Raw genomic sequence first — 23,937 nt, forward strand, 5'->3', positions numbered from 1 at the left:
TATGTCAGACATTCAGGGGATTGAGGGGATATGATGTGAGAAATACCTGTTGATCCATTTTGAACGTAGACCGGGTGGTAGTGTGGGATGGTGATGTGGGCTGTTGATTTCAAGTGGAATTCAAGTTCGTTTAAGAGCTGGAAGACAAGCGTTGATTTTTGATATCTTTGAGAAGAAGGAACGATTAGATTGACCGTTGTCTGAGGATTTGCAGACTTTAAGAAGGGCAAAGCTGGAAATTCCGCAGGAAGGAGAAAAGTCAGAGAGAGGAGAAAAAGGAAAGAGAGAGTGTGTGTATGTGTGAGACTGAGGGAGTGAAAACAGTTGACGGAGACATCAGATTATTGTTGATATAAGTTATGTTCCAAAGTTGAGTAGCTGCCTACTACTCAGGCAGATAGGAAGCTCTATTGAAAGGATACCATGTGTCGCGATAAACCTGGGATTTAACGAAGCACTCATCCATTCACTACGTACTCAGCTGGACTGGTAGTCGTATCTGTAGGCGAACGGTTCCCTACTCCTCTATGTACGGAAGTACCTACACCCTGAAGATAGGAAGAGGATAAGACAACAGGGGTTGCTAATTCTAACCGTGACCTTGGTCATGTAGTAGCTTGATATCTATCATCCACTGATATTTCTCTATATATCTAGTATTAAATTCATCAGTGCAGAGTAATTCATCCAAAAACTTCAATGACGCTTCGAGGCTTGCTGTACTTGCCAATAGGAGTATACTTGACCTCATCAAATCCCATTGACCCAGGTCCTCCAAGTTGCATTCCTCGCTCAGTATCTGTCCAGCGAGGAGATGCTGCGATAGCAATGATCAAAACCTTCAATCCATACTTGTACTCTGGAGTTCCCAGCCCAGAGCCCGTCTCCGCGTCAATCACAGCAATAAGATCCGGTACTGACGCCAGAATTCTCGACTCGCCGTCGCAAACCGCTTCTACAAAGGCATTTTCATTCTTAAACGGGATCTTAATCAGAGCCATGGTTGAGTCATTCAAGGTTCCTTCGACCTCTAAGACCCCATACGTATGTCCAGTCTTAAGGACCCTCTCCACGCTAGTAATCTTGCCTTGCCCAAGAATTGCAGCGCTCTCTGAACCTCCCACTTCATCAATAATCCGCTGGGCTTTATCGTTGATATTTTTCTCAAGTGCCACAGCTCGTCCAATCCACCATGCAAGTGAGAGAGTACCCGTGATCGCCTGTTCTCGCACAACCCGAGCAGCCTTAGGTGGCCCAGCTTTCCCAGCACGACATCCCATTTCCACACAAGCAGCTCGCAAGGCCTTATCGACCAACTTGTCTGTGCGAGACTTCGTCATCGTGATAAATGTCCCATCCCCGCTCGCAATTGTTGCGGGGACGAGTGCATCGCCATTTGGCGCACCGTATACATTAGGTGTTACTTGCCAAAAGGTCGGGTATGCTCGACCCATATAATCAGCATCAAGACAAGGAACACCATAATGAGCCGAAACACCTAGATTGAGGACACCGTTTCCGCCGCCAATTTCCAGTGCTAGGAATGCAGACACTGGCAGACTTTGAGTGACCCGCATTAGCTCGCTGTGCGCTTTCAAGCATTCGTCATTCTCCAATCGCTCCATGCTGACTTCTGGACTCCCCATGCAACCTGTCCATCCAATCAAGCAGTCATCGGGAAAGTACTCGGCTGAAACTACTTTGACTGTGCCGGGATGCCGTTGGATAAGGGCCCTTGCTTTGAGGTATTCTTGGTATGGATCGCCGCCACCACCACATCCGAGAATTTTACATCCTCGAGCGATAAATTCTAGGTCTGTGGCTGAGACAATCCACTGCTTATCTTTAACTTCAGGTTTATAGGTATGAATATCCACCTCTTCATCTTGGATTAGTGTAGCCAGCTCCCCCTTGAGCTCTTCGGGCAATTCGTCGTTAAGCGCTGTGATTTCCATTGGCTCTTTTGATGATTTCTGTTGAGCGGCTGCATCTAGTTCTCCAACCGCTCTGATCACCATCCTTGCTTTAGCGTCCACATATTGAATCGGGAGCATAGTAATCTCGGCAACTTGAATGTTGTCACGCTTGGCTCCATTTGCGGCAGCTTTCTCGATAGCCAGTTTAATAACATCTTCCCGGGCTTCTTTAATAGTCCGATTTGATGTATCAACGACAGTGTCAATAACACCCGATACTCGCGAAATTGCAGCTCCGACCGCGTTGGCAACTTCATCACCATTGACCATCCGAACCATGCGGACACCCGCAAGGGGTTCATCGGTTTGAATGATAGGAGCACCGCCGCCAACAATTAGGACATCGACATCCCCTTTCTGAATTTTGGTTCTGTCCACAAGTTCTTCAATTTTGCTCCTCATAGCAGCCTGGGCCTTCCTGACCGTGTCAAGACTGATATCTGAAAGTCGCTCCGGCTGTCCCATGCCCTGAAAAGGATTGCGTCCTGTTGGAGTGTGAATCTCAGATGCAGCTACAATGTCTGTAGAGGTGAGATATTCTCCACCAAATAATTTTGCTTTTTCAAGGAGCTCAAGGGCCACACTATCAGGACCAACTGTGACCTCACCATTTTCTGCCATGCGAATAATTGAGCCTCCACCGAGTCCTATGCTTTCTACAGCAGGTAGGGCAAAATTGGTACGAACACCTCCAACAAGACTCATTACGGAGCTCATTCGTGGTAAGCCATTTGGAAGCAGAAGTCCGCTATCTGAGGTTGTTCCTCCGATATCAATCACAACTAGAGATTCAGTTCGACTAGCCTGCTTTTGTCCGTCTGCTCCAGCAGCGGCTCTCCAAAGCAATTCACCACCACGAATGGAGTTTGTGGGGCCGGAATTGAACGTTCGAATAGGTAACTCTATCGCTTCGGAGGCACTCAACACACTTCCGTCATTCTGTGTCAGGTAAAGTGTATAATCGCCTCCCTGAAAGATATCCTCCATTGCCTTTTGGAAGCCATAGATCGTTCTCTCAGCCAAGGGACGTAGCGTGGCGTTCAAAATGGCAGCATTCTCTCGTGCCAGGAATCCCAAACCCGAGACCTCATGCGAAAGTGTGGTCCGCGGCTTGATCTTTGACTCGGACTGATTTAACATCGCTTTAAGCAGAATATCTTTTGCTTCAATCTCCTGCGCATCGTTCAGTGGAGCATACATCCCCGAAATTACGACATTCCAGATATTATTCCTTATCAAATCAGCAGCTATGCCCTCAATCTCTTCAGTATCTAGAGGACTGATTTCCGTTCCTGAGATCTGATATCCACCGTTGCAGAAATAGACCTGCGGGGACTCAATGCAGGCTCGGAGATCCGCAGGGAAGTCAATAAATGGAGGGATTCCCCGTCCAAAGCCCTCAGTCGAACCACCACATAGTCTAATGACCCCAACACGACGCAGTGAAGGTGCCCGCTGTACAACCGCATTGACAAAATGAGTGGTTCCTACTATAACACATCCGATTGAAGATAGTGAGACCTTAGAGGTGTCTATCACTGTCCTGACAGCGTTGGTGATGCCAGTAGTAACATCTGGAGTTGTTGGCGCTTTATGAGATGCAATCACTGAAATGGGATCCAATGAGATAAGAGCAGCATCTGTGTTGGTTCCTGTAGTAAGATGCGAATTTCAGTTAGATATGCTCATCCATAGTTGTTTTTGTAGATAGTCTTACCCCCGACATCAACACCGATGCGGTACTTTGACTGGATAGTACTATCCATATTTCGCGAATGATTTAAAAATGAGACAAGTTGAAATGCAAGTAAGATTGGATGGAACACGAATTGGAAATTGTTAAAACTTTGAATGCATTTCAATCTTAACCTCTTCCCCTCATATGTCGCCTATCTGAGTTGTTGTAGCTGCGGGGTATCACATCAGGTTGGCCGATAGCAAGATAGGGAAATGTCGATCACTTTTACTTATCGATGAGTTTAATGCACCTGGCATGCGAGGGAAGAAAAATCAAAAGCTTACATGATGGCATTGTGTCACCCAGAACAGATCAAAATGTCAGCTGGCCGAACCTTAAGCTCAAAACTTGGGAGCCCAACTTCATAAAATGATTTCAACCCTACCACAACCAATATTTGCTCACTCAGAATCACGAGAGATACTGCAAATGACGCTTCAAATCAAAAATCTCAGTATTCCACTCATTGACCTCGAGCCAGCCCGCACAGGAACTCCCGAGCAAGCCGCTCAGGTGGCGCAAGAGGTATACCTCGCGTTCAAAAACGTCGGCTTCGCCTACATCAAGAATCATGGTATTCCACAAAGCCTCGTAGATGGGGCCTTTGAATGGGTATGTAAATTTCCAAACTTCTAGAATCCACATTAACACACCTTCAGAGTCAGAAATTCTTCGATCTCCCCCAATCCGACAAATTGAAGTCTCCTCATCCTCCTTATGGCTGGTATCAACGTGGATACTCAGGCATAGGGCGCGAGAAAGTCACCCAAATGATCTTCGATAAAGAAGGACTAGCTGAAAAACGCAAAACACCCGATGTGAAAGAAACCTATGATCTAGGCAATGAAAATGATCCACGCTTGCCGAATATTTGGCCTGAAGAAGATCTGATTCCTGGATTCCGGGCCCATTTCAATCAATTCTACGAGGCTTGCGCTGCCACAGAGGAGTTACTTCTTCGGACAATTGCTCTTGGGATGGGACTTGAAGAGTCCTTTTTGTTGGATTATCATCAAAACAAGACAAATCAATGTCGTCTACTGCATTATCCCGCTGTCGAAGAAGATTTATTGCGAAGAGGCGAAGCGGAGAGAGTTGCGGCACATTCAGACTTCGGTACAATGACGATTCTATTTCAGGACCAGGTTGGTGGATTGGAGGTTGAGGATATCCATGAGAAGGGAGAATTCAATCCAGCGCCGTATATTCAGGGAACTGCGATTGTCAACATTGGTGATCTCCTGATGCGTTGGAGCAATGATGAGCTGAAGTCGACGTTGCATCGTGTTCGGGCACCACCTTTGATGGATTCGGATGCACCACGGTCTAAGATCACACCTGACCGATATTCCATTCCCTATTTTATCAGTCCTGATCGGGAGAAGGTGATTGAGTGTCTTCCTGGATGTTATGGACCGGATCGGCCGAAGAAGTATGAGCCGGTGACGACCCAGCAGTATGTTGACATGCGCCTGAACGCAATTTATTAGGATTGGAATTATCAGTGAGGTCGATATAGCGGTTTATAGTCGCTCTTACATCTCTTTGATTGATTCCAAGCCTACTATTGTGGCCTCCGGCAATTTGTTTATTTTTCATAGTAATAATTAGTCTGAAGTTGAATTCGGAGTATCTGCTAATCGCCAACTAAATCCATGGGTGTAAGAATACTATGTATCAGGATCTTATTGCACACTGTACCAGTTCCTGTCCATATACTCAGTATATCTCAAGGCAGTTCGCTTCATGTCTTGTCTATGTCCATCATATCTGTGCCAAGCGTTATCGTAAAAATACGTGATTCGTGTACAATCACTCTATTGGAAGTAACCGGGGAACAGCCAGTTAAGCTTCTTCTGGGCCTCGGGGCTCCAGTATGGCTGAGGGGTGCTGATACCAAACTTGACCGAGCCAGCCAGGTGCTTAGCATGAACAAGATCAGAATGCTCATCGCTAGCAAGGGCATCAAGCACGGAAGTGATGAAGCGGCGCGCATTCTCAGCGTTAGCCTTCATGTGGCCCATGACCATCTCAACGGTGACATCGGCAGTGGCCTCATGCCAGCAGTCGTAGTCAGTGGACATGCAGATCATCTGGTAAGCAATCTCGGCTTCGCGAGCGAGCTTGGCCTCGGGCAGAACGGACATGTTGATCACGCTACCACCCCAGGAACGGTACATGTTGCTCTCAGCGCGGGTAGAGAATTGAGGGCCCTCTATTAAAAAAAATTACAGAATTAGTTCAGTTTCCCACAATGACTAAAGGTGTATTCCAAACATACCCATGCAGACAATAGTGCCTCGGTCGTGCAGAACAACACCGTCGCCCTCCAAGCTGTGTCCACATTCGCGAACAACCTTGGCAATACCCTCATCGAAAGGATCACCGAAGGGAACGTGCGCAACCATACCACCCTCGAAGTAAGTCCAAGGGCGCACACCCTTAGTACGGTCAATGATCTGATCGGGGATAACGAAGTCACGGGGCTTAATAGCCTCTTGCAGACTGCCGACCGCCGAAAAGGCAATGATGCTACGAACACCGATGGAGCGCAGGGCAGCGATATTGGCACGGGCAGGGACCTCATGAGGGGCGATCTGGTGGTGCGAGCCATGACGGCTCAGGAAGGCAATCGCGACGACCTTGTCATTGTGCTTGCAGTGGTGGTGGAGGATAGTAATGGGAGAGGAGGGTTCGCCCCAGGGAGTAGAGATAGAGAGCGAAGCAACCTGAGTAAATCCAGGGAGCTCACGCAAGCCTGTGCCACCGATGACAGCGATTGGGACCGAGCCTAGAGGGTTTGCGATTGTCAGCGATTATGCCGAAGTGGGGGGGAGGGGTGCGGAGGCTTAGAAGGCTAGCAGCCCTCGATAGTCCTTCAGAGGGATAAGACGCACCCTCGTAGGTAGTAGGAAGAGCAGCCATTCTCAGAGCAGATTGTCTTGCGGACTCAATTCGACGAAAGGGCTTAGAGATTGACGAGAGTTGACGAAATCCAGAGATCCAGTTCATGGTGTAAATTTCGACTTTCTCCCTCATTGGATCCCTGCCCCACGTGTTGTGTTCCTGAGGCGGCGAATTACTATTTTGGGATGATATCTATAGATGACTAAACCATCATTAATCACGACTTATGCATGTTATATGAAGTAAAATAATATGAAAATGGGTCATATGGAACTCGTAAATAGTCTAAGTACACGTTTTTATAAAATATAGAACATTTTAATGCGTTAAACATTGAATGGCCACGACTGTTCCTGTCAAGGTGCCATGGTTATGGTCCCACACATCAGGTCTTGGAACTAAGCCACCTTCCACTCATAATGATGAGGACCCTTCATAACAGGACCAGGATCTTCACCAGCAACTCCAGGCTTGTTATAACAATGAGCACCGAAGTAATCCATCTGTGCTTCCATAAACTTGGTCGGCAACACAAGACCACCCTCATACTTCAGATAATCAAGTGTAGCAGAAAGAGCCGGCATGTACTGATCAGTCTTAGTACCCTCAATCACAATATCCTTCAATGCGTCGAAGCTGTTACGCAGCTCCTTTGAAACAGCATCGATGAACTTCATATTAGACATGGTTGTCTTCGCAGACAGTGGCGGCTGCAACAAATCGGCAATATAGTCGGACTGAATAATACAGCCTGCTCGCCAAATCTGGATACAATTGCCCATATCAATATTCCAGCCTTCATCCTCAGATGCTCGGGAAATCAGTTCCAGACCCTGGCAGAATGAGGAAAGGAAAGAGCTGTAAACTGCTTTTCGTAATTTCTCAACCATGGCATTCTTGTTCTGGACGTCTTTGAGAGGCTGAGGAGTGGGCATCTTAAGCTTCTGAGCAGCTGTCACCCTCTCTTTCCGATTTCCACTCGCAATACGCATGTAGTGTGCGGCTGCTAGAGTGGGAGAAGATACATGGCGCGCAGCAGACTCCATGAGAGACCAGAGTGGCGTTCCCTCAGTATCGTCATCATCCTGGACCACCTTATCCAGAACATCGTCGAGAACATATCCACCATTTCCAATTCCCTCACCGTGGCCATCTCCTTGGGGTGTTCTCTTAGTTTTCAGGATCTCAGAACCAATCTTGATGAGAAAGTTGCCGCGCAGTTCACCAGCGGAATTCCATTTGGCAAAGGTATCGCCAATCTCATCATAGCCCATACCTAGACCATAGTGCATGTATGACCATGCCTCTGCAAGTACTGACAGCATACCGCCTTCAATTCCATTGTGAACCATCTTCACGAAATGACCTGATCCACCTGGTCCAATACGAGCCACACAGGGCTTCCCGGTCTTGGGGTCCTTGGCTGCGTATTTCTGTAGCAAGGGCATAACCATTTGCAAGGCTTTAGCATCTCCACTTGGTGAAAGGCTAGGTCCACGACGTGCAGATTGGTACCCGCCAGAGACACCAACACCGATCCAATATACACCGATCGCCGCACATTCCTTCTGACGGCGCTCAGTTCGACGATAATTCTCGTTTCCTCTCGTCCAGAACGATATCCCCAGACTTAAGATCAGGCTTGATCAGTTTCAGAACTTGATCGGCAGGGTCACCGTGTGTGATGGAGAACATGAATAACTTGCGTTCACCACCTTCAAGACTCTTGGTGAATTTCTTGATATCGTAGAATCCTTCAATCTTTCCCTTCACGTCGTTGGCGCTCTTGGCCCAATTTGTCACTTTGTCGACATTTGCTTTCTCCACATCCCACACGGACACATCAAGGCCCATTTCGGAGAAAGCAAAGGTCATCATGGACCCCATACTTCCTACTCCGACAACGCCAATGCGTTTGAATTTATTGGTTGGGTCTTCGCTCAGCATGGTGATTGTGTAGGTCGAGTAACCTCGTCCAGTATGTTCGAAAAGAATTTCAAATTATTTGCAAGTTTTTCTGTATAAGGAATTCGAACGAAAAACAAGGCCTCAATTCATATTCTTTAACGGGATATCGTGGCAACCGGCCCTGAGATCCGAGTCCAGTTTCATTTTGTCAATATGTTATCAGTGGCGGCGAGAACGAAGGCAAGGGCGACAGAAAGCGATTCCCCTTGAAATCGAACAAAAGAAGGAAGTTGGCCACTCAAATTGCCTAGTATAGTGGATGAGTGTAAGGTACCTAGGGATATGATGTATAATTGACGAAAGTTGCCATGCGGAGTTGACTATTGCATCATGTTAGTCAAACGTCGGTTCACAACCATCACCTACTAGTATTATTATAGAACTCTCCCAGGGCTGAATATCAATCCTCAATGCTCAGAAGATCATTCTCATCGCTGATACGAAAACCCATCGCGAAAATGGTACCTATAAGCTGCCAATCCCTACAACAGATTCCGCTTTCGTATGCATCCTGCTCGATAGGCTGCGCAGCCAGCGATACACTCCCTCGCAAACTAGAAGCTATCAGCAAAGCTGGCTTCCTCTCCATTGAGCTTTCATTTCCTGATATTCTCGAATATGGTTCACAGTTACTAGGCCATATTATTGATCCGGCGAATTTCTCTGAGCTGATACCCGTCGCCGGGGAGATCCGCAAGCTATGCGATGCTAATGCATTAACTATCATGATGCTTCAGCCTTTCGCGAATTTTGAGGGCTGGCCACAGGGGTCGATTGATAGGGATGATGCGTTCGCGAGAGCTAAGGGGTGGATCTCGATTATGAAGGTTGTTGGAACGGATCTACTGCAGGTATGCTGTTTCTCTCCAACTTGGACTAAACATTTAAAAGAATATTGTCTTACTTATTTTATGGATCAGGTCGGAGCAACAGATACACCTAAAGAGAAGATCTCCACATCCAGAGAGACCATTGTCTCCGATCTTCGTGAGCTAGGACAACTACTCGCAGAAAATGACTTCCGAATGGCATACGAGAACTGGTGCTGGTCCACCCATGCGCCCGGCTGGAAAGAAGTATGGGAGATTGTACGAGACGTCAACCTTCCCAACGTGGGCCTCTGTCTTGACACATTCCAATCCTGTGGAAGTGAATGGGGAGACCCAACTACATCTTCTGGCTTGATTGAAAGCATACCGAAGGATCAACTCAAAGCAAATTTTGATGCGAGCATGCAAGATCTGATCCGTACTGTGCCCGCAGACAAGATCTATCTGCTTCAGATCTCAGATGCGTATAAAGTCTCGCCACCTTTGGAGGATAAGGTTATTGGGGGTTTGCGTCCTCGTGGTCGCTGGAGTCACGATTATCGACCTATGCCATATGATGGTGGGTATTTACCAATCGAGGACTTTGCGAGGGCTGTACTCCAAACTGGGTTCAAGGGATGGTTCTCCATGGAGATTTTCGATGCAGGACCTCAAGGGAAAGGGAAGAAGTATGAGATGGAGGCATTTGCGAAGAAGGCTATGGAAAATATGCAGAAGTTACTGAAGAATTGTGCTACAGAATGAACTTGGTATGGATAATGTGTAATAATCGAAGATTCAATTTGCAGGATATGATGTACAACAGGCCATATTGCCTAATGTCCTAGATGGACCCCATTAAGAAAACGCCAAGTAAGAAATGCGAGGTAGACGCCGTGATTTCATAAGGCATGCGATAACGAAAGCAGGAATAGACTCATGAATCCGGCACAAATTAGTTGGCGTTGCTGGGGTAAGCCACAGTGTAGGTAGGAATGAACTCCTCCTTGACCGAGCGCAAGCTCACAAAGCGAGACAACAGGTTAGCGCTACCGGCCTTGTCGTTGGTACCGCTAGCACGAGCACCGCCGAATGGCTGCTGACCAACAACGGCACCGGTGCTCTTGCAGTTGATGTAGAAGTTGCCAGCTGCGTTGCGCAGAGCTTCATCGGCAATCTGGACGGCTTCACGGTCACGCGCGAACACGGAACCGGTCAAACCGTAGGTACCAGTGCTATCGATCTTCTCACAGATCTTCACGAAGTCAGCCTCGGTGGCATCGTTGTAGGAGTAGATAACGATGATAGGACCGAACAGCTCGCGAGAGAGCAGAGGGTGATCAGGGTTGGAGGTACGGTAAACAGTTGGCTGAATGTACCAGCCCTTGGAGCTATCGTAAGAGCCTCCAGCCAAGAGCTCAAGCTCAGGGTCATTCTTGGCCTCGTCAATAACACCGGAGAGCTTGTTGAAAGATGCCTCGTGGATTACTGGGCCACAGAAGTTGGTAAACTCGGTTGGCTCACCAACTGTAAGTTGGTTGACCTCCTCTGCCAACTGCTTCGCAAACTCATCAGCGATAGAAGAAGCGACATACGCACGGGAAGTGGCGCTGCACTTCTGGCCCTGGAACTCGAAAGCACCACGGACGGTCTGGACTACAGCATTGCGCACATCAGCCGACTTGTGGACCAAGTGGAAGTTCTTGCCACCAGTCTCGCCCACAATACGGGGGTAGCTGCGGTATTTGCCATCCGCCACACCCTGCGAGATCTTGCCATACAGCGATCGGAAGACATCAGTGCTGCCTGTGAAGTGTAGAGCGGCAAATTCGGGGTGGTTGAGAACAGTGCTGGTGACTTCCTCGGCATCACCAGGCACAAACTGAATGACATCCTTAGGCAGGCCAGCCTCCAGAAGAATCTGATGCACAAGCCAGTTCGAAGCAATGGCCGAGGCTGAAGGCTTCCAAAGTACCACATTACCCATCAAAGCGGGCGCGCCAGCCAAGTTGCCACCGATCGCAGTGAAGTTGAAGGGGCTAACAGCGTAGACGAAACCTTCCAGAGGACGGTACTCGAGACGGCTTAACAAAAGTCAGTATTGTTTACACGCATACTTAAAGTAGATCACTTACTTCCAAACACCTGGTGAGTGGTGAGCCGGCTGCTGAGAGTAGAGCTCCTCGGCATACTTGACGCCAAAGCGGAAGAAGTCAATGAGCTCGGCAGCCGAGTCGATTTCTGCTTGCCAAGCATTCTTTCCCTGGCCGTGCATTGTCAAAGCCATGATATCGTAGCGGTATTTGGTTGAGATCAGATCAGCGGCCTTGAGAAAGATACTAGCACGCTCCGCGAAAGGAGTAGCAGCCCAGGACTTGCGGGCAACAAGAGCTGCAGCAATGGCATCTTCGATATCGGCCTTAGAAGCATTCGAGTAGGTCGCAAGAGGCGCATGAGAAGCAGGGTTACTCTGGGTCAACAATTGAGAGGGTTTGATCTACTAAATGTTAGCTACGTTCCATCACTGATATCTCGTGTCTATATTTTACCTCTTTTCCAGCCACCACGAGAGGAACAGCTAAAGGAGCCTTCTGCTTGTATGAGGCCAACGCATCTTCGAGAGCTTTGCGGTCTGGGGATCCTGGGGTGTAGTGTTTCTAGACGATGTTCATTAATACAAAGATCTAACCTATTATGATCTGTAGTACTCACGTTGGGCTCATTGTTGATCTGAGGGACCTTGAATGCGGCGTAAGTGTTGAGGGCACGCGAGTTGGAGCTTGGGACGCGGCATGCGAGCTTCTGCCACCGCGACAAGGGCACTCTAGAGCGCAGAATAGTCGACTGCATTGTGTTATGTGAGATTGAAAGCTTGACGCTCGAAATGATCACAAAATCCAAATCACTTTACTTTGTCGTAAAGGATAAGAGTAAGGACAAGTACAGACTAAAAGATTGAAAAAGTGCAACAACGCGGGGTACACATGATGAAATGACCGGCTATCACCGGTAGGTATCCCGATAGCATTTTCCACAAAGCTATCATCGGTATTGTGTACAACAAGGTTGAACTGACAACGAATTAGATGTGGCCGGCAAGAGAGCCCGGTGGAGCAACCGGGCCGGAGTTCAGTGCAGGGACAAAGGTGGTTGGACCAACTTGGACGATCCACCATGCACGTGTGGGGATGCCGGATACCTTAGATGTACCGGCTACTTTAGAGCTTCTTCAAGGAGCGATTGAATGATAAGATCAGACTTGTTATTTATAATATTTTGAATATTTCTTAATTTTCGGATTTTAGGATCAAATGTTTACATATCTGAGCTGCTCTCATGATTTCTACCAGTATATCCCAGGCCCTATACATCCATGGGGGTACTAGACCCGTCAACCGATTGAGGCTCCACATACTACATAGTAGCTACCTACTAGCACTTGAGCATATCATACTATTATTGAAGGATAATATTACTGATACTAGACTTCCTATCTTCTTCAAGTTCAAGTTGGATTGATACATCAATCACTAATATATTTATGAAACTCACACGTGCACGTGCTGTTATCTGGGTACAGGTTAATGTATATTTTCCACCTGCAGGGAGTAGCCTTGTCAAGTTGAAGTCAAGTTAGAATCTTGACCGCTCCGAGTCCCCATCCTCAAGCTCATTTAGTAATATATTGGTCTGAAATAGAAAAATGCAGCCTGATAAGCTATCTGAGAACTCACGTTGACATGAAGAAATATGATCAGTTTAAATAGTGTGGAATAGTATGGGCAAAGTTGTATATCACCGACGGTATCCGGGCACGTGACCCCATTTGACCGGCCCGGTCTCCCTTGTGGTCCGTGCTTATTATCAAACCGGCCCGCATTTGTACATGAACTTGCTCAGCTGACATCTCGAGCTTATCAGGGAATCTTATACCATATGATGCGTTCATGCATGTTACCAAGAGCCTCTCATAAGCTTTCGAATTTGGTGGCGAAATTGAAAGAAATCCTTTTCATGAAAGAAGTGAAACTATTAGAATACCCTGATGCCGAGATTCGAGAATATCGGGTAGTGGGGCTACTTAGTTCGGGAGGGCCTGTATGGATCTACTTCAAAAAAATGTTCATTCTATGAATAATAGTTTTCTTTATGGAACAATGTACCTAGATTTGAGACGGGAGTGGCCTACCGGTAATAGTGCTGAGAGGTCACACCGTACCGGTGGCAGGCGCTTGCCACCGGTCCTTGCCCAATCAATATCCTATAATAGTTATCAAGACTTCAATCTTTATCTCGTCGCAACCTTGGTTCTCATCTTTATTTCTCCTTACTGTTATTCTTCCTTGTTGGAGAAAGAAACCCTTCCTCACATCTATCTTTATTCCTCATTTTCTCTCAGCTTATTCCCACCTAAAACAAACCTCTTGCCACTATCAAATAGATGAAAGCTGCTCGTTCGGTACGCGTGCCCCGCGTCAAGGGTACCAGTCATTCCAGCACCCGACTTGTCAGTGGAACTGGTAATGTGAAGTCCTCCATGGCGGCAAACAGCATCTTGCCGTCCCTGTCACCAGCAGCACCTGCTCTACCCCGAAAGGCTCTGGCTGCACCACTTGCCAAGCTGCCCCTGTCATCTGTTTTGCGCTCCCTATTAGTGCTATCGGTCTCCTCATCGCCACTTCTCCTCAAACCATGCATTTACACCTTATCCTTGCTGGCTCATCCTCGCTCTGCACTCTGGGATGTTGCCAAGAACCCAGTTCTGAACTTTTTTGTTAAACACACCGTGTACAAGCAGTTCAACGCTGGTGAGAACAAGGTCGAGGTTCAAAAGTCTATCCGACACATTAAGGATCTGGGATGCCGTGGTGTTCTGCTTGGTTATGCTCGTGAGGTTTTGGTTGAAAAGAACCAGAAGGCCTATGACGCAAAGGCTGCCCTTGCTGAGATTGAGACATGGCTGGATGGTACTTTGAAAACCGTTGATATGGCACAGGAAGGTGACTTTGTTGCCTTGAAGTAAGTTGATGTTCGCCTTTCCTCCGGGAAACAGAATCCTAATGTTCCCTACTAGGTTCACCGGAATGGGTATCGACGCCCTACGCCTGCTCCAGAAACAGGCTCCGCCAACCGAATTCATGAACTCCTCTATCCAAGAAATCTGTGATTTGGCAATTTCTCGCCGTGTACGCCTCTTGGTCGATGCCGAGGAACAGGCTGTTCAACCCGGTATTGAAGCTTGGATTATGAAATACCAGAAGTACTGCAATTCGCAGACTCCGGGGCGTGCCATCTTCTACGGTACCTACCAAGGCTACCTCAAATCTACACCTGTAACTCTGGCACGTCATCTTGAGACTGCTCGCAGCGAGGGATATACTTTGGGCGTTAAGCTTGTTCGTGGTGCTTACATGAAGACGGAGCCTCGCCAGCTGATCTGGGCCAAGAAGGAGGATACCGATAAATGTTACGACGAAATTGTCGAGTCCCTTCTGACTCGCAAGTACAATTCTATGCTGAAACGTCCCTCCCCTGACACACCTGCTGAGCTCCCCCCGGTGGATGTTATTATTGCTACACACAACCGTGAATCCGTACGCAAGGCCCATGTTCTCCGCATGCAACAGGTTACCAATGGAGAAGATTATGGTGTTGACCTGAGCTATGCACAGCTTCAGGGTATGGCCGATGAAGTAAGCTGTGAGCTTCTTCAAGGGTTTGAGAGCGCTGAGTCTAGTATGGGTGTCACCCCAATGGCGGCCCCTAATGTGTTCAAGCTTTTGACTTGGGGCTCGGTGAAGGAGTGTATGGGATTCCTCTTGCGTCGTGCTGTCGAGAATACCGAAGCTGTTGGGCGCACCAAGGACTCCCGAGTGGCCATGTTCGGTGAGCTGAAACGCCGCTGCCGTGGTGTGATCAGCCGTCGCAACTAATGATACCCGATTGAATTTTATTTTGAATGAGCGGTATTTTTTCGTTGGATTGGCGGTCATTTGAGATCCCTTTTTAACATCTTGATCGCCTTTTCAAGGTTTCAAGACGGTGCTGTTTTGTCCCCATTGTATTCAAGCCTGCTCAAAGCATCTGAGAAAGGCGTTAGCGTTTAATGATTCACGTTTTTGTTTCCCCCCTAATGATAGCTGGAATATATCATTATTATTCACTTGATCTCGTATTGCATCGGAGATTCGTAAGTTTGGAACGTCCTCCCAATTGTGCATTTGTGGGGATGTTAGCATAGATTAGTATAGATTAGGTCGTCCATTCGGCACCCCCACACTGTCTCGCCGCGGACTTGCGATCATCGGACCCCCCTCATCCCACCCTACATTTACTCAACCCGAGATAATTTGAATCTTCACATCAAGAATTATCACAAATACCCATCCATCGAGAATTAATTGTAAGTATTCAAGTTTTCCTAGATCTGGATTACAACCTTGGAAGTAAGATGTTCTTAACTTGCTAGCCAGTATATCTTCTTCCTTCTTCCCCCTCTTACTAACTCTGCTTTTTCAGTTCAATACCACATACCGAGTGATTGAATCAACCTGAACTTTTACACACTTTCAATTCAGCACCATGCATATCCTCTCTGAGCCAGATGTGACCCGTGTCTTCCGGGGTTTAACACAAAAGCAATGCCACGAATTTATCAGCGCCCTTGGTAACGCACTCACAGTATACTCTGCTGAATCCAAACCGACAATCCCAGCATCAGAGAAATTGATCCATCAACCCCTTCGCACGGTCTTCGCAACCAGGGACAACAACTCCTGTATTTTCATGCCGATCTCCGACACTGCCAGTACAGCCGTTAAAGTCGTTACGGTTGGAAGGAATGGAATCCAGGGAACGATCAATGTCTTCTCCCCTGAAGGCCGATTACTTGGTCTTCTCGCTGCATCAGAAGTAACAGCGTTCCGCACAGCGCTAGCAACCATGATCCTTTTCGTACGCTGCAGCAGTCTTCACAAAGAGAACATCCTCATCATTGGTTCAGGCCGTCAAGCCGAATGGCACGCTCGTCTTGCATTATTACTTTACCCCGATCTCATCCGCCGCGTCACGTTCATTAACCGTGGTCGCCAACGATTGGACGAAATGGAGGGCGATGTATTGATTGACCTACGGAAACGCTACCCTCAAATCACATTCAGCACATTTGCCAAAGAAGGAGCTGCGGATTATGAGGACCGGCTTCTGCAAGAATTACAGGCCTCTGATGTGATTTTCAGCTGCACGCCATCTACCGAGCCTAACTTTAGCTTTTCGGCCCTACAGTCAGCACCTAAGCAACGCTTTATCTCACTTATTGGATCTTATAAGCCACATATGCATGAGATTGATACGGAGACTCTACTTTCGGGTGGAGGAAAAATCTATGTGGATTCTAAATCGGCTTGCTTGGAAGAGTCGGGCGAATTGATCACGGCAGGCATTACTGAAGACCAGCTTTTGGAGATGGGGGATATTCTTGGGGCACAAGGGTCATCGGATACAATTGAGATTCCGACTGATTGTAATGTGATTTTTAAATGCGTGGGAATGGGGTTAATGGATCTTCTAGTTGGGAAGAAGTTGCTTGATATTGGAAAGGAGGAAGGTCTGGGGACAAATGTTGATGGGTTTTAGAGAGATGATCAGCGTCTATTTCAAATTCACGTTTGCTTTTACAAGACCCTAGTCTTTTGGGGTAAATTCTATATAAAGAGTTTCAAAGGAATATTCCTCGAGTAGCGTCCGAGACTCCGAGTCTTTCTGTCCAACCATCGATGACTAGTACGGATATAGATCAGAGAAATAGGAGTACTATTCAAAGTAGTACTATGACTCAAAAGTAGGTCTACCCAACTATTGACTTCCACTAGAATATGCAGATTCATGCGGTAGAATATGAAAAACTACTAGTCGAGAAAATAAAAATAAAAATCGTGCATGAACCAATGTACCAAGACCAGTTCTGGGGCAATGGGGCACAGGCTTTTATGCGGGGACGCTATCAGAGCCGATAAGTGCGACTCATTTCCTTTCCCGACTTCCGTTTTGCTCTCCAACTTATTCCCCCGCTTGCTTCTCCAACACCGCTAATTGACTGTTCCTGGCAAAAGAAAATCACTGAAGCAAGTCTATTCCACCAGCACTGGCCATTGTCTCCGCTTTCATACCCCCGCAGGCCATGCTTGGCTAACCTCCCCGTTAAAACCGCCCGGAATGGACGACTCGACCTCGAATACTCCCCAACCGCAGCAGAAACGCCAGCGTGTTGCAGAAGAGAATCGCAAACGAGCGGTCAGAGCGTATGAAGATCCTCAATTTATACGCATCCATAACGGACTGAGTCCCGGCTAATACCATTCGGGTTCGTACAGATGTGATGGCTGTCGCAGAGTGAAAGAGAAGTGCGAAGGAGGTGTTCCGTGCCGTCGTTGTCTTCGCTATCGTCGACAATGTAATTTCACTCATATCGATCCGAATGAAAAGAACCGATCGTCGTCTGTTTCGTAAGTTGTGGCGGTGTGGAAAGGATCCCATAAAGGCGGAGTGCTGACAGGCCGCAAATGCGGGAACAGATTACTCGAACGCGCAGCTTCTCATAGTCGACATGAGATCGCAGAAGCAGAACGTGTGCGCTATATGGAACGCATCTTATCTTATTATGCCCCCGATCTCACATTCGATATTCAATCGCTGCGTCAGGCCGCTGAGGATCTTAAGACAAAACATCGAGATTCTGCATCTGATACGCGTTCCACAAGGGTAGACTCTAATGAACTAGAGGACCTGGCTATTGATGAAGAGGATTTCACAATTAAGGCTTTGCCTGACAATAGTACTCGTAGGTGACTTTCCCCTAGAATATCTAACCATTTACTAACATGGTCAACGGCAGAGTACTCTGGTGAATTTTCATATTTGAACTTCTCTATGAAAATTAGGAAGCAAATTGACGAATGGATGAAAACTGCGGCTCCGGAAGTAATGGCCTCATCTTGCCCTATAACTTTCATGTCATGAGACTAATTCTCGTTCTAGGCATCCTCTGAGGTTGAACCGTTCGAGGAGCGTTGGCGAGCTACACAGCTTCAGTCGGGATCATCGCTCTCGTCTTCAATTACCTGTCTTCCTCCCCGTTATGTGGCAGAATTCCTGGTTCAAATATTCTTCAAATATGCACAAACCAATAACTTCTACGTTGAAGAGGATTGGCTCTGCGATAAACTAAATATTTGCTATACCAATCCATCTAGCTTATCATCTGATGATGCTGGCGCTGTTTGTGCCATTCTGATGGTATTGGCCGTTGGCACACAATTTGCACATATGGAGTCTCCCACTCCTGTTAACTGCTTACCGTCTGATGCCGCTGCTAACCAAGACCACCATTTCTCGGAAGATGAAGTTGGTCTCACATTCTACCAGTTTGCCTCTAAACTCCTCCCAGACATCATTGCCACGGCATCTGTGCGGAGTGTTCAGGCCTGTCTTTTGATTGGAACTTACCTACTTCCATTGGATACCTCTGGTCTATGTTATACATATTTTGGGCTGGCCCTCAAACTGGCTATTCAAAATGGAATGCATCGAAGATACCACGGTGAAGGCCTGTCCCCCAGAATTGTAGAAATACGCAATCGAGTTTTCTGGACAGCCTACACCATTGAGAAGTGAGTCATCAATTGATCCACCCCGAGGGTTCCTGAGCAATATCCTAACAAAAAAAACAGGCGTATTAGCATTCTTCACGGAAGGCCAGCCTCTCTAGCAGATGCAGACGTCGATGCTCCGCTGCCTCTTGATTTCCCAGAATTAATGCCAGCGGCGCAGCCGTCTAATCATACCAATATGGTAACCTTAATTACTTTGACACTGAAACTTGGGCAGGTTTCGAACGAAATCTCCTCTTTGCGAACATTTCCAAAGGGTCAACAGCAAGATTGTCTTGAACGACTGCTCAACATTCGGAAACACCTCGTTGAGTGGTGGTCTACACTACCCGAAGAAACAAGCTGTCGAGACCTGAACCCCAGTGGTCCATTGTTCAGGTCTAACGTACACCTGAAACTCGATTATTGTCTCACCCGGATCTTCATTGGGCGGCCGTTCCTCTTCAGCAATATTAAAGCTCTCCAGCAAACACCACCCCAACCACTGAAGGGCCCGTCGGGAATTTCGAAGAACCGAGCTATTCTCGTAACTGACTGTGTTGAAGCCGCACTGGAAATCATTGATCTGTGCAGGCTACTCCGAGATGAGACCGGCCTCGCCCGTGCATCATTCACGGAATTCAGCTCATGCCGTGCAGCTCTTCTGGTCATACTGGCACAAGGTTTAGCCAAGCGCACTGAGCGACTTGGTGCTGCCTTGGAACAGGGTATATCCTTGATCAAGATCATGTCGATGGGTGTCGGCTCCGCTCGATCAGCCGTTAGTGTCATCGAAGCACTAGAGCGGGCAATCCGTCGACTTGAAATGTGGAGTGAGTCCCAGCAAGCGCATAGTAATGGTGGCTCCCTTGAGTCAGCCTATGATCGTTTCAAGAACTGGGAGATGCTATGGAAAACCGGCCCTGTATCCCCAGGCACAGCATCATCTTGGAAGCAGCAGGAACCTTACACTGGGACAGATATTGGTATTCGCCAAGACCTGGTCTCTCACGCCCCAGCCCCACTAGGCATCGATGCTATTGTTTCTGGCATACCTATTACACCATCAACTGTTTCTCTCCCTGCCCATACCAATAGCTCAGATCCTGTCATCGGGGGACCTGATCAGGAGATTCTGAATGGCGATATCCCAGATGGGGGTATTTCTACTTCAGATAACTTCTCTTTGTCACATCAATCACTTTCGCAGATACCTCATTTTGGTTTCGATCATTTCGTGTCAAACTTCCCGCAGGAACTCGGAGAGTTTACTGCTATTCCTTGTTTTGAGACGGACAACCAGGGTAATCCCTCTGGTATGGTGGGTGCAGAGATGAAGACTCCAACTGGAAGTACGGATTCACACTGGTTACAGTTCATGAATGAGTGATAGCTTGATGGTCCAAGAAATTGATATTAGCGTTAGCGATTATCTTGAACAATTCATCTCGTATTTTCTTCAATATACCACGTCTTCAAGTTGGAAACCGTTCCTACAAAACATCTATTCGCTGTTCAATGCTAGCACGATCGTACTGATTTATCTTTTTGATCGCGGCGGACATAGAACTACCATTATATTGAAGAAAGCCAGTATTTGTTTTTGGTCATCGCGAAATGATATTGAACGCTCGTACACAATTAATGAAAATATTCCTAATCGAACGTAACCTTCGTTCCTGAGAAGGTTGCAGTAGTCTGCTCCTTGAGTTTCTTCTTTGCCTCCCATGAAGGGTGAAGAGGTCCTGAATCATCCTTTGTAGGCTGTTTATGCTGTCCTGTTGACGGGATACCAGCGCGACGACGCTCTGAACGATTGAGCGGCCGTCCTGAATCACCACCACGTGCGCCACGATTTTCTCTCCCAGAACCACCAGTCGCTCCTCTCTTTGAGTCCCAGCCGTTATCTCTGTTGTATTTCTGGCTAATCTGCTCCGCCTGCACGTGGTTCGCTTTTTCACCGTATTTCTTCTCCCAGAGAGCACGACGAGCCTGTTGACCCATGCGGTTTTTACGCTTAGGCGGAGCAACAGTTTCTTCAACGTCCGTCGCTTCTGATTCGGATCCAGACCAGTAACCGCCCATCATGAGGGACGGAAGGAATGTCGTGCTTTGTGCTGGGGCAGAAGAGGTTTTGCTAGCCTTGGTCTTTTTAGGAGGTGGAGAGGTTTCCGATTCTTCTCCTGAGAAGTCGGGAGATGGCGAACGAGAAACAGAATCAGAGATATCATCGAGGGCGCGCCCATCGTTCTCCTCGTCATCCTCACCATCAGATTCCTCTGCGTCAGAGTCTGGCGCTAACCGTGAATCAAACTCCGCGAAATCCTCAACACCAGACTCATCTCCCGAAACATCCAATTCTCCTCTCTGTACTTCCTCGCCCTCAGACTCCGATCCAGATACAGAAACTTCTTTCTTCTGGCGCACGGGTTTCTCAGTCTTCTCCTTTTTCGGCACATCTTTCTTAGCTGATGTCTTGTCCTGCTTTCCAGCTGGTATGTCCTCTATTCCCAATAATTTCCGAATCTCGGCCAACATAGTCGGTAACACATTCTTCACGGGCGTGGATTTGAATAATCGAGCCAGGATGTTGGCCTCCGCGGTACTCTTCGGACCCTCAGTGGATACATTCTTCTCCTGTAGGAATTCTTGGAAAATCGGAGACTCCGCAATCCGCTTCGTCTTGGAAAGTTGCTTAAACAGGTATCGCTCTGCGGTGGCTTGGTAATCCAGTTTCTATTGCGCAAGTTAATGAATATTTGATTTACCAAATATAATCTCAATTTCATCACCTACCTTTAGCGCATCCACTTCTTCACCCAGTCGTGCTAATACCGTAGAATCATAGGGTGTCCGCGCGGCTTTCTCTCGCCGACTGAGCTTCTGTCTTTCGAATCCTCGAGCGGTTTTAAGTCCTTTGATGAGGATCTGTACGCTTAGATCGAACTTGTTTGTGAGTCGGACTGCTTTCATCGAGAGTTTGCGAGTCTTAGCGCCGCCCGATGGCTCGGAGCCGTTGAGATCGGAAAGCTTGCGCTTGGGCATTTTAGTAGTGATTTATGGGTACCCAAGATCCTTCACAAATAAAGATCGAAATACAACAACCCAGGTAGTTGTTCGCAGGTTGTTCTGTAAATTGCGGTTTTGTGTGTAGTGGCTCGCTCATGTATCAAGCGTCTAAATGTTCCGCAACTTTTTTTTTCTGCCAGTCACTCGAATTGCCAGGTCTTTCCGCCTATCTCCACTTGTATATCCAGGCTAGACTCGGACAACCTAGTATACTACGTAGCTGTAGAAACAAACTTGAATCGAGTGGGAAAATTATCAGAGGGGAAGGCTCAGTGATTTAGTATAAAGTAGACGCTTCGGATGAGTAGATTCATAATATTATGAGTAATACCTGGTACTACCTACTAGTAGTAGTAGTCTGATCTACTATAGTATATTCCGAGCCTAAGGTCCAATACCTACTAATCCAAACTTGATCCATTTTCGAGGGTCACAGTGTTCAAATGTTATCCCGAGGTTCAAGTTGTTTGCATTGGATATTACACCTCAACACCCTTGGAGATATCCAGGCCGAGGGAATTTGAGTGCATACATACGTCCACGGCTAATTACTGCTAGGAGTAGACGCCTCACATGGCGGCCGAAGAACTGGTGGTGACCAAAAAACACCATCGATTAACGATTTGTATATACAGACATTGCAAAGAAAATTGATACGCGTACAAGCCCCTCTATTTCTTTTCCTCCTCCTTGGGCGGCTCGGGCTTAGGAGTAGGGAGCTTGAACTATAGACAGATTGAGGTTAGTAATTGACCTTGACGTCAAATGGAAGACCTCGGAATACGACTTACCGATTCAGGTGTCCGGTTGTCACCAGCACCAACAGGCTCCCAAGAAGTAGAGCCACTCTCGAAATTACGGAAAGCCTGGGTCAGCTCGAGGGGCTCAATGACAATACGCTTCTTCTCCTCGTCGTAGCGTAGCTCGGTGTAACCGGTCAAGGGGAAGTCCTTGCGGAGAGGGTGACCATCGAAGCCGTAGTCGGTCATAATACGGCGTAGATCGGGGTGGCCGCTGAAGAAAACACCGAACATATCGTAGACCTCACGCTCGTACCACAAAGCACCCTCGAACAGACCAGTAACACTGGGAACAGGAGTGGCCTCGTCGGCATAGGTCTTGACACGGATACGAGAGTTGTAGCGAACACTAAGAAGGTTGTACACAACCTCGAAACGCTGGTCACGGGTAGGGAAATCGACACCGGTGATATCGGAAATTTGAGTGTACTCGGCGGAGGTGTGGTTCTTGAGGAAGCTCATGACGGGAACAACACCGGCGGGAGGTGTGTACACAGTCAACTCATCCTTCCAAACAGTGAATTGCTGGACATATTTGGGAAGGCAGGACATGATGTACTGGCCGTAGGCGTGAAGGCCATCGGCCTTGTCCTGGTACTTGTCGGCCGGGTTGAGGACGGGAGCACGGAGGGGACCCTGAGCTGATATGACGTAAAACATGTTAATTTCAATCATATGAAAACTGTGTCCAGTCCAATTGGCTAAGAATGATCACGTACGAGGCCGTTGAGCCTGGCGCATGTTTTCTGGCTCCGGTTGTGTCGGCGCCTTAGCAGCATATTGCAGAGCAGAAGAGGAGAAGGCGCGTTGGACCATGGACCTTGAGGCTGGGGCCATGGAGCGGCCAGCTCCCAGGCGCATCAAAGAACGTGCAGATGCCATTGTGGTGGGATAGCAATGGCTACGGACAAGAGGGGGGAACAAAAGGCACGACGTTCGTAAGGTGGATTCTGAGATGCTTGACTGGTTGAACCTTCCCAGATCACGTGATGCTGATATAAGCAGGGATGCGCTAGGCGATAT

General features: G+C 47.6%; 11 protein-coding genes across 11 annotated transcripts; 5 read left to right on the forward strand and 6 right to left on the reverse strand.

Annotated features, from left to right (window-relative positions):
- Nucleotides 1-683: 683 nt before the first annotated feature.
- Nucleotides 684-3,742, reverse strand: N7483_008881 (hydantoinase/oxoprolinase family protein; the record flags this gene model as incomplete). The annotated part of the gene is made up of 2 exons (XM_057092308.1): nt 684-3,628; nt 3,694-3,742. 2 exons carry the CDS (start codon nt 3,740-3,742, stop codon nt 684-686), a joined length of 2,994 nt encoding a protein of 997 aa, XP_056943482.1.
- Nucleotides 3,743-4,143: 401 nt separating this feature from the next.
- On the forward strand, nt 4,144-5,204 carry N7483_008882 (isopenicillin N synthase family dioxygenase; the record flags this gene model as incomplete). Its single annotated transcript, XM_057092309.1, has 2 exons — nt 4,144-4,326; nt 4,374-5,204. The coding sequence occupies 2 exons, from the start codon at nt 4,144-4,146 to the stop codon at nt 5,202-5,204; spliced, it is 1,014 nt and encodes a 337-aa protein (XP_056943483.1).
- A 327-nt stretch (nt 5,205-5,531) lies between these two features.
- N7483_008883 (S-methyl-5-thioadenosine phosphorylase) lies at nt 5,532-6,726 on the reverse strand (the record flags this gene model as incomplete). The annotated part of the gene is made up of 3 exons (XM_057092310.1): nt 5,532-5,929; nt 5,996-6,505; nt 6,612-6,726. 3 exons carry the CDS (start codon nt 6,724-6,726, stop codon nt 5,532-5,534), a joined length of 1,023 nt encoding a protein of 340 aa, XP_056943484.1.
- A 293-nt stretch (nt 6,727-7,019) lies between these two features.
- N7483_008884 (6-phosphogluconate dehydrogenase, decarboxylating) lies at nt 7,020-8,568 on the reverse strand (the record flags this gene model as incomplete). Its single annotated transcript, XM_057092311.1, has 2 exons — nt 7,020-8,189; nt 8,239-8,568. The coding sequence occupies 2 exons, from the start codon at nt 8,566-8,568 to the stop codon at nt 7,020-7,022; spliced, it is 1,500 nt and encodes a 499-aa protein (XP_056943485.1).
- A 479-nt stretch (nt 8,569-9,047) lies between these two features.
- Nucleotides 9,048-10,163, forward strand: N7483_008885 (sugar phosphate isomerase/epimerase family protein; the record flags this gene model as incomplete). Its single annotated transcript, XM_057092312.1, has 2 exons — nt 9,048-9,440; nt 9,510-10,163. 2 exons carry the CDS (start codon nt 9,048-9,050, stop codon nt 10,161-10,163), a joined length of 1,047 nt encoding a protein of 348 aa, XP_056943486.1.
- Nucleotides 10,164-10,353: 190 nt separating this feature from the next.
- prnC (delta-1-pyrroline-5-carboxylate dehydrogenase prnC) lies at nt 10,354-12,248 on the reverse strand (the record flags this gene model as incomplete). Its single annotated transcript, XM_057092313.1, has 4 exons — nt 10,354-11,482; nt 11,534-11,895; nt 11,948-12,055; nt 12,111-12,248. The coding sequence occupies 4 exons, from the start codon at nt 12,246-12,248 to the stop codon at nt 10,354-10,356; spliced, it is 1,737 nt and encodes a 578-aa protein (XP_056943487.1).
- A 1,591-nt stretch (nt 12,249-13,839) lies between these two features.
- On the forward strand, nt 13,840-15,331 carry N7483_008887 (uncharacterized protein; the record flags this gene model as incomplete). The annotated part of the gene is made up of 2 exons (XM_057092314.1): nt 13,840-14,417; nt 14,473-15,331. 2 exons carry the CDS (start codon nt 13,840-13,842, stop codon nt 15,329-15,331), a joined length of 1,437 nt encoding a protein of 478 aa, XP_056943488.1.
- Nucleotides 15,332-15,980: 649 nt separating this feature from the next.
- On the forward strand, nt 15,981-17,033 carry N7483_008888 (putative proline utilization protein PrnX; the record flags this gene model as incomplete). Its single annotated transcript, XM_057092315.1, has 1 exon — nt 15,981-17,033. The coding sequence occupies one exon, from the start codon at nt 15,981-15,983 to the stop codon at nt 17,031-17,033; it is 1,053 nt and encodes a 350-aa protein (XP_056943489.1).
- Nucleotides 17,034-17,612: 579 nt separating this feature from the next.
- Nucleotides 17,613-20,435, forward strand: N7483_008889 (Zn(II)2Cys6 transcription factor; the record flags this gene model as incomplete). The annotated part of the gene is made up of 6 exons (XM_057092316.1): nt 17,613-17,698; nt 17,771-17,902; nt 17,972-18,237; nt 18,292-18,377; nt 18,435-19,066; nt 19,127-20,435. 6 exons carry the CDS (start codon nt 17,613-17,615, stop codon nt 20,433-20,435), a joined length of 2,511 nt encoding a protein of 836 aa, XP_056943490.1.
- A 266-nt stretch (nt 20,436-20,701) lies between these two features.
- On the reverse strand, nt 20,702-22,090 carry N7483_008890 (BUD22 family protein; the record flags this gene model as incomplete). The annotated part of the gene is made up of 2 exons (XM_057092317.1): nt 20,702-21,781; nt 21,842-22,090. 2 exons carry the CDS (start codon nt 22,088-22,090, stop codon nt 20,702-20,704), a joined length of 1,329 nt encoding a protein of 442 aa, XP_056943491.1.
- A 695-nt stretch (nt 22,091-22,785) lies between these two features.
- On the reverse strand, nt 22,786-23,796 carry N7483_008891 (complex I 30 kDa subunit family protein; the record flags this gene model as incomplete). The annotated part of the gene is made up of 3 exons (XM_057092318.1): nt 22,786-22,839; nt 22,906-23,555; nt 23,634-23,796. The coding sequence occupies 3 exons, from the start codon at nt 23,794-23,796 to the stop codon at nt 22,786-22,788; spliced, it is 867 nt and encodes a 288-aa protein (XP_056943492.1).
- Between the last annotated feature and the right edge of the window lie 141 nt (nt 23,797-23,937).

This window comes from Penicillium malachiteum (genome assembly GCF_028827825.1).
Source record: "Penicillium malachiteum strain IBT 17515 chromosome Unknown utg000004l:1.0-4883003.0:1.0-4884900.0, whole genome shotgun sequence".
In the NCBI taxonomy this organism is placed as follows: Eukaryota; Fungi; Ascomycota; class Eurotiomycetes; order Eurotiales; family Aspergillaceae; genus Penicillium; species Penicillium malachiteum.